The following is a 9,581-nucleotide window of genomic DNA, read 5'->3' on the forward strand; positions in this document are numbered from 1 at the left end:
ACAAAAGAGAATGACGCATATTTAGCGAAACATACCTTAAACACACAGCTAATCTTTCACGAGGTGCAATAGCCAGGCGGAATTTGGTATCTTCTTTTTTCAAATAAACCTCAAGTTTATCTAACAAAGCATCGAAGCAACTCTTTGACATTTTAAAATATTCATGAAATTTAACTGGGTCTGCCACTAATTCTTTATAAAGTGTAGCAAATTCGCCTTCTGTGCTACGTTTTGTCCAAGCTTCGTGGACCCACTTTTTTTTCTTTGGGGCGGAAGCTTCTTCGGCTTCTTCTTCTTCAAGTGCAATTGCCATTGCCAATAGCTCTTCTTCTGTAAAATTTTCCATTAAATACACAGTTAATTTAGTTAATATGACTTCGCTTTTCTCCGTACTATTTTTTTTCTTGTTTTTATGAGTTGTTTATTCACTTCCCGAGATATTTTGGAACTACAATTCCTCGTATGTGACTAAACTTATTTGCAATGGCATTGAACATAAATACTTTAATCTAGGTATAAAAAAGTTTGTTTTGTACTTGCAGGTACATCACGTAGACAATATGCATTTTGTAGGTATTTATTGGCCTTACGATAGGCAATAAAGGATTGGTATTGTTTTGTACTTGTCCCATTTCTAGGTAAACATTCATGCATTTTACAGGACGCCAATTCAAAGATAAGACAAGTCGCTACTAGGTAGATACAGGAGCAAGTTTACATGGTTTTGGATTTTTTAGTGACATGATATTGCTGTTTTCTTAACCCGTGCGAAAACAAACTAAAATCCAGCGTTAAAAGGTAAAATGTACTTCCCCTTACAATAAAAGTACAGTCGTGATTCACTGGTTGGTTACTTTACTTAATGTCAATGTCCGCAGGAAAATCTAGCAAAATCATAAGAAAAACAAAATATGCTAGATATGATTGGTATGCCGAGATATGCATTTACTCTTGAATTGATGAGAATACTTTTCCTTTGGAAGGACAATATTAATAATGGGAGGTGGGACTATTTCTATGGATGTTGAAACAACGAGAACTGAACTATAGTCTCTTCGAATACACTGACTTTAAGTCAAGATATTTGCCCAAAACGTTACTGTGCCAGATTACTTCAAGTTTAATTTTGGGTGGTTCAACAATTTTAACCCTCCGACACTCGCGCCAATAGCTTCCCGAATGTGCTGAAAGAAGATTTCGTTAGAGTTTCTAAAAGTGTTGTATCAAATACAACGGCTCGAGTGCCGGAGGGTTAAGAAACGTTACTGGCTACGTAAAGTGAAGCTGTGTTGATCTATCCATTCCATTTGACCCAATGCGTTGAACAAAGATGGCACACGCTTCATATGGTTATTGTGATAATAGAAACATAGCAAGAATAGGTTCATTACTCTACAACGATTTATTTTTTTAACTTACTTTAACTTTTTATTACTGTCTGAATCTAATTTTTCGTTTTGTTTTGAATATATCACGCTTCAAATATATCACACTAAAATACAGAACAACCGTGATATAATCGAAACATTACTGTACTGTGTTGATGCCCGAACCAAGATCTCTAAAAAAATTACCTAGTAATTTAAACTAAGTGTGATGCTTCAAAATGTTTGCTACAATTCTCAACAAACATATGATTACGGCGTGAAAACCAACGTTCAAATTGCTTTTTGTATGGAAATTCCAGACAAGCCGTTACTTGCTGAACAGAGATCACAGTAGAAAACTTTTCTCTTTTGTTTACTACCACATCTGTGATTGACGAGTAACTATTTGTCCGGAATTTCCATTGAAAATGAATTTTGACATTTGGCTTTGTACGCCCTAATCATAATAAAAACTCACAAAACATTAATATTTTTTCGTTCTCTACAGAGATTTACTCCTTAAGTAATGACGATACATTATTAAATATACTTTAATACTTTAAATACCGTGACTCAGTTTCGCTTCCAGCAAAAATGATATATTCGTCAACAAATCGAGAACATTCTTCCTACCGATGTTCAACATACAGCCGGGACCCGCGAATAACATAAATATCCAACGTTGTGGTGTTCATAAACAAATTTGAACATCCAGCTCGAAAAAAAACCTGAAAGTAAAATCGGAAGAAATCCTAGCTATCCGCGAGGGCCATCCCAATTGACTCTATGTAGCATGTCGGGCGTCCGACGCAAAAAAGAATCGTTGCCAACGATATTCCTTGAAAAGACTCTCCGACTTTTTTCTGCTTCTCCACCGACTCGAACACAGAGAGAGAGAGAACGCGCGAGGGAACCAAAGCAGGTAAAATGATTCCTCTGCTGGTGTGGGACTGCATGTCGTCCACCCAGAAGGGAAAAATATTTCGTCAATCACTTTTGCTTCTACCCATGCTTGAACGGCTTGAACAGAGGCGCGTCTGAGAGAATCAAAGCGGACATATTGGTTCTCTAGCAGAGAATTTCTCGCAATAGGTTGAGGTAGAAGAATGATTCCACTTTCAGTGTTGAATGAACTCGTTGAGACGAAAGTATACAACTAGTGAGTGCATTTTGGTCATAATGGATGACGAACTATTAATTGAAGAAGTGAAAAAGCACCCAGAGCTTTATAATCTGACCAACAAACATTATATGAATTCAAAGCGAAAAAATGAAATTTGGCAAGAAATTGGAAGCATTTTAAATGCGGATGGTAAGTCGGGTAACGTAAGATATGAGTGTTAGGATAACCAACGTGATTTAGAGCACTTTGTATTTTGGACTCTTGTCATACATTCGTACATTTTTCAAATTCCTTTGGTTTTATGAAGACAATTACACCGCTAGATTTGCTTTCTTAATAGCTGTTTGTTTAGCAAGTTAGATTAACAAAAATATGAAAATATGGCAGATCAAATGAGGGTTTTGTTCCCATTTTTTGTCAAATTGAATTGCAAATCAATGGAAATTAATATATCGCAATGTTTGTTCAGTTTTCTTTATTGTAGAATGAAATGTATAACACGATCGTTCTTATAGAGCATTTTCGTAACAATGTAGTCGTTAAGTAAGCGATACTAACTATAAACATAGTTTCTTTAATATATTCGACACATTCAGTGCATCCAAAATATATTTTTGACACTATAAATTCGCGCGGAATAACTCAAAACGAGAAAATTTGCATAAGAAACAGACGAATACATATTTTTTTGCGTAAACGTTACTTCATCTAGGGGCCTAAAATTGGTTGGTCACCTATATTCAATTTTGAATAGTACTTTTAAACTAAAAACAATTCAATATTTTATGCCAATCCGATATAAAATAAAGATAGATACAATTTTTGGCTAAGCAAATAATATTTGTGACAACCGCATTATTTTGCAATTAACTCTGAAGCAATGCATGTTTTCATTGAACAATTTTGCGCGACTGCCGGATTGTCAAAAATTTAGAAAATCACACATTTGAAAAATTTACAAATTGAAAATTTGAATATTTCTTGAGAAAATTTAGAATACGGCGTAAGTAACAATGTGAGATTCTCTTTGGGGTATTTCTCTTCTGTTAGTTACTCGGTCGCTTCAATATTTACTACTCTAATCTTTGCTTAATATTCTAGCAAAAACCGCCGACTTTCGATATGTACTATAAATTAGGGTAAAGTGTTATAGTGACGTCGTAATAATCGAAAGAGAAAATAAACAAAGAGAGGCTCTCAATGTTACATTCTAAATTTTCTCCAGATTTAAAAATTTTGGAGCTTCAACATTTTTAAAATAAAATTTTAAAATATTGTTATTTTAAATGTTCAATATTTAAATATTTAAACATTCAAAATTTTAAAATTCAAGATTAAAATGTAAAAATTCAAATATTCGAAAATTTATTAATTTAAAAATTTAAGTATGCAAAAATGTAAAAATTTTAGTACTCTGAGATTTTAAAATTTAACTATATTAAAATCAAAAAATTCATGAATTTGAAAATTTATGGATGTAAAAATTTTAAGATGTAAGAATTTTGTGACACAAAAATTTTGAAATTTAAGCATTAAAGAGGGGGGGGTGAGGGATTCAGCGTGAAATGATCAAAACTTTTGTACATTATACTGTATCATTTCAATAACATTCTGTAATGTTTCTATGAAAAAATATCGACAAGCGGTGACAAAACTTTTTGTAGAATGTCTCTGGAAAAAAACAAGATTTGCTGTGTTACCTGCCATTCAAAAACTACTTAATCGATTTATTTCAAACTTTGCATACACATTCTATGTATAAAATGCCAAACCCCTACGAAGAGTTTTCGAGATATTTTTTCAATTAGGGGGTTCTTACTCAACATTACTTCAAATGAGTAAAAAACTAAATAAATAAAAGTAAATCTAAAAACTATAAAAAAATTTAAAACATTGAAAAATTTGCAAATTTAAGGATTTAGAAATTTCAAAGTTTAGCTTTAAGTGTTCGTATGAAATAATTCAAATTTACAGGTTATATATTTTACATTGCTTGGTTGTCTCCTATTCTTAGTTGTTTCAAATGCTGTTGTATATGTAGTGAAATATTTCTCAGGAAACTCAAAACTTGATTTGCCCTTCTCATCATCGCATAATACTTCTCTAATATTGGTGGGTATATCGGCGGCTCTTCTCACGTCTAGTGCTGAACAGCCTTGGATAATTCGTTTTATTGATATTATAGCATTGCACCAACTGCATTTCGGTGCTTCCTTTTTTCCAGGAGATAGCTGTGGGTCAGTTGTGAATGAATTCTTTTGAAATATTAAAATTTTGAAGGTTTTAAATTTGAATATATACAAATCTAAAATCTTATAAAAGTATCTAGGGATTTAAAAATACATTAAAATTTTAAAATTCAGGAATCTTAAATTTTTAAATTTAAAAATCTAATCACCTAAAGATTTAAAAATGGAAGAATAAAAAAATAAAAAGTGATAATTTAACAATAATTTGTTTTTTGAATTTCCTAAGTAAAAAAAATTAAAATTTTTAAGGATTCGGAATTTATTCGTTTAAAAATCTAAGAATTTAAAAATTTTAAAAACAAAATTTTTAAAAATTGAAATTCACGAAACTGAAAAAAATGAAATACTTTAATATCACTTAATTTAAAAATCCAGCTGTTTGATATTGTAGATATTCAAAAAGAGATGCAATACATATGTAATTACTTAAAACATTTATGATTTGAGCATGTAAAACCCATTATTGCCCAACCTACTATATATAGTAGGTGTTAAGAATAACTCCTGTAACTCAATTAATAACGTAGAACAGGCATTATCAATGAGTTAATAATGTTCCTATACTCTTGCAGAATACGCTAAAAAAGTTAGAGTCGTTGAACCGGTGCTTATGTTTTGTTTTTATTCATTTTTACCTTAAGGGGTTACATATTTTTGTCAGGATGAAAAAAAATCGAATTTTTGCAAATTAAATATTCTAAAATTACATACGCTGAGGAAATTTTTATGAAAATTTCATTAAGATTGGAATACTACAACTGAGGAATTCCACGAAGATCCGTCCGAAAATCTTTAAAATCGTGACCGACCATCTTAGATTCCAATGAAACTTTACACGTTTCACCGTCATGCAAGACTAAATATTTTCCACAGGTAATAAGATTATTTTGACTCAAGAGCAACTTTTCAAAAGGGCGTAAACGTTTCTACGTGTATGAATTTCAAAATTTTTTTGTTCGATTACTGTATTTTATACAGCAAAATTATCTGAGAACGAGTTACAGGGAATGAATACTTCTGTCTGAAAAAAATATACACTGAAAAAAATGTGCCATTTTTCAAAAAAACAAAAATTTATGATAAAAATTTAAATTGCGAAAAAACCCATTTTTTAAATTTTTTATATTTTGTTACCAAAAACCTAAACAGAAAAGAAACACTTTGAATGTAATTGCATGATGGAGAAAAAATCGGTAAAAAAGTTTTCCTAACAATAACTTCGAACATGTTTTTAAATTTTATACTAATAGACATACAAAATTGTAATTCTATTACAGAATATAATTCTAAGCACCATTTAAAATCAAAAATCTTCCAAAATACGACAGTTTTCGAGATATTTGAAATTTTGCTACTTCAAAAACAATTAATTCGTGTAATTATGCTCTTTTTAAAAGTTATTCGCGTTACCCCATCAAAAAATGTCAAAAATTTAATGTTTATCGTTTTAAAGACGTAAAAGTAACTTTTTTAGTGTATTTGGATCCTGGAGAAGCTTTCAATAAAAAAGTTTTCCTAACAACAACTTTTGACATTTTTTATAATTCTTACTATTTGCAGTCAAAAATACAATTTTCTTTTTGAATATGATTCTAAACGCCATTTTAAATCGAAATGCTCTTAACAAAAATTTTCTAAAATGTAGTAGTTCTCGAGATATTTTAACTTTTGTTTTAACAACACAATTATTTTGTTTTATTACGACCTTTTCATAAGTTAATCGCGTTTCTCCATCAACAATAATAGGTTTTTCAAAAGGCCCGTAAACTTTCCTGCAACTTTCTCTTTGACATCAAGGCGATATTGTGAAACATTTTAAACTTACATGAAAACAACCAACATATGATTCAGCTATATAGTTCAATCAACAGACCCTATGGTTGAAATATATTTTGGTTGCGGTTCCCATATGTATTCTTCACTCCTACCATTCTCTTTGACAGCTTTTTACATATGTCAATCGACCCAACTAGCGAATCATCTACGTATTTAAAAATTAATGAATTTATTGATTTTAAAATTTTTGAACGAAACGTGAAATTTTGAAATCTAAAAATTTAAAGATATTACAAGTTAAAAATTTAAGCACCTAAAAATTCAAAAATGTAAATATTTTAAAAAAAATCATGATAGAAAAATTCACAAATTTGAGAATTCAGAAATTTAAAAATTGAAGAAATTCAAAATTAAATGATTTAAAAAATTGAAAATTCAATGATTTTTAAATTTAAGCAATTTAAACAATACACAATTAATAATTCAGATATTTAAAAATTAAACTTTTATGAATTTAAATATTTGACGATTTAAGAATCAAAAAATTTGAAAACTTTAAATATTTAGAAACCTGATAATCTCAACATTTTGAAATTTTATACTTTAACATTTTAACGACATTCAATTAACTAGAGATTAGGGTAGGGAAAGTTATGAAAATTTAGAGTCATAGTACTCAAGTGAGAGCAAGGATGCGAAGTATAGAGATCCGAAAACTAGAAGTGGAAGGGTTATTAGAACAGGCCCAATACCTTACGGGCTTAACTTTTGCCTTCAGCTGATGGGCTTAACAAGCCTACGAATCACTCAAGTCCACCAGCATATCTCTCGGTAAAGACAGACTTGTCGCTCTTTAACGTGAGAACCGACTAACTTAACTCTAACAATTTCAAAAATAGAAAAAAATAGGTTTAGAATTTAGAGGTTTAAACATATTAAAACTCTTGAATTTAAAAATTTGAAATGTACATTAAAATTCGAGAATTTCAAAAAATTTAAAACATGAAATATTAAAAATGAATCTATTTAAAGATTTGGATGCCCAAAATTTTTAAACCGCATTTAAAAAAAATTGAAATGTTAGAATATAAAAATTTGAAAATGCAAAAAAATAACGTTTTAGAACTTGAAAAAGAACTTCAAAAGTTTTTGAGTCCTGCAATTTTCACTTTTTCCATCTAATCCTAATTTCAGGAACTACGTGTAAAACGAGATGGAACAATATCCGCGATGTTTTTAGACGATCGTCAAAAAATGAAGCAACCCGAAGCGGTCAAGGGGCCAAATGCATAAAGCGGTACAAATATAGTCGCCAACTCGAGTTCCTAAAACCGTCCTTAGAGGAGAGGAACACTATATGTAGCGTCAATCCAGAACCCACCCTAGTTGAGCTTGAATCGACAGGGTCGGGTTCCATTAAGGATGCGTTGCCAGCAAAGACAGACCCGCCGAAACGAAGAAAACGCGATGCACAGTTTTCGGAGAGACATAGAACCACAGTTTCCAAACCATCAGAAATTCTGATGGACTATATAGTGAACAAAAAAGAAGCGCATCATATAGATGCATTCTTGGCGGGATGTGCTGTTTCGCTAAAAGCTCTTAATCCACTTCTTCAAGCTAAAGCAAAGGCGGAGATATTTGCAGTAGTGAATAAATACGAACTAATAAATATTGAAGAAATGGATAACAAAAGAAATGTTGAAGATTCTCTAGAGCATAACAGTAGCCACCTAAACAATGATCTGGAACCCTTGGACAGCACAACAACAATTCATAGCACCAATAGTCACATCCACACCAACATGAACAGGGAAGATAACAATAACACCAACATCGCACTGGACAACATCAACATTTTCAGCCATAGCGACAACAACAATAGCACTAACAGAAACTACTCCAGCATTTCCAGCGACAGCACAACAACAATTCTTTGCACCAACAGTAACATCAACACCAACATTAACAGAGAAGATAACAATAACACCAACATCCACCTGGACAACATCACTTCTAGCCACAGCAACAACAACAATAGCACTCATAGAAACTACTCCAGCATATCCAGCGACAGCACAACAACAATACATAGCACCAATAGAGACATCAACACCAACATCAACAGAGAAGATAGCAACAACACCAACATCCTCGTACACAACATCAACATATCCAGTCACAGAAACAACAACAATAGCACTAACTACTCCGACATTTCCAGCGACAGCACAACAACAATTCATAGCATCAACAGTGACATAAACAACATCGACAACAACAACAACAGCAACATCAACAGCGTTAACAATGGAGCCGATCACATGAACACCAACAGCCAGAACAACTACGAGAATGACATCATTAATTGTAACACCAACGGCAGCAACATCAACAATAGTAACATCAACAGTACCACCAACAACATCAGTACGGACTGGTTTCCGTACACTAACGAACAAGTTACTAATTTTAATTACGATCATTTGATCTACGGTAGTTCTTTGAGCACGTTCTTTTCAACGTTTACAACCAGCCCATAAATCATTTTTTTGGAAAAAAACTATATTTGTCTTTTATTCACATGGGACCCATTTTCAGCTCTCAATAACTTTATTGTTAGGCTCCCCAGAGATCATAGCAGTTTGATCATTACACATGAATTTCTTAATAGTTCAAGCTTACACTTGAATGATTGAATTTTTGAATTTAAATGTTCAATTTTTTAAATTATTGAATCTTCGGGTTTTCTAATTTTTAGGTCGTTAAATTTCAAAATTTTTAAATATTCAAATCTTAAAATTTAAAACTTAAAATTTCTAAATTTTCAAATCTGACATTTGCAAATTCTAAATATTTAATTTTTTAATTCTTTGAATTTTTAATATTTTGAATCCCTAAATTTCTATATCTTTAAATTTTTAAATCTTTGAATTTTTAAATCTGCATATTTTAAAATTTTTGGATTCTTCAATTTTTAAATTCCTAGGCTTTTAAAGTTTTAAATCTTGAATTTTAATATATTTAACTCTTTGAACTGTTAATTTTTTAAATTGTTAGATCCCT

General features: G+C 31.2%; 1 protein-coding gene across 1 annotated transcript; it reads left to right on the top strand.

Annotated features, from left to right (window-relative positions):
• Positions 1-2,546: 2,546 nt before the first annotated feature.
• LOC131679576 (putative uncharacterized protein DDB_G0286901) lies at positions 2,547-9,058 on the top strand. The gene is made up of 2 exons (XM_058960313.1): positions 2,547-2,679; positions 7,710-9,058. The coding sequence occupies exons 1-2, from the start codon at positions 2,547-2,549 to the stop codon at positions 9,056-9,058; spliced, it is 1,482 nt and encodes a 493-aa protein (XP_058816296.1).
• Positions 9,059-9,581: the final 523 nt, after the last annotated feature.

This window comes from Topomyia yanbarensis, chromosome 2, assembly GCF_030247195.1.
Source record: "Topomyia yanbarensis strain Yona2022 chromosome 2, ASM3024719v1, whole genome shotgun sequence".
NCBI classification, from domain to species: Eukaryota; Metazoa; Arthropoda; class Insecta; order Diptera; family Culicidae; genus Topomyia; species Topomyia yanbarensis.

Coding starts and splice junctions, on each gene's coding strand:
- LOC131679576 (XM_058960313.1), top strand. CDS start 2,547: ATGGATGACGAACTATTAATTGAAGAAGTGAAAAAGCACCCAGAGCTT. Junction 2,680..7,709: donor AAGCATTTTAAATGCGGATG/GTAAGTCGGGTA, acceptor TCCTAATTTCAG/GAACTACGTGTAAAACGAGA.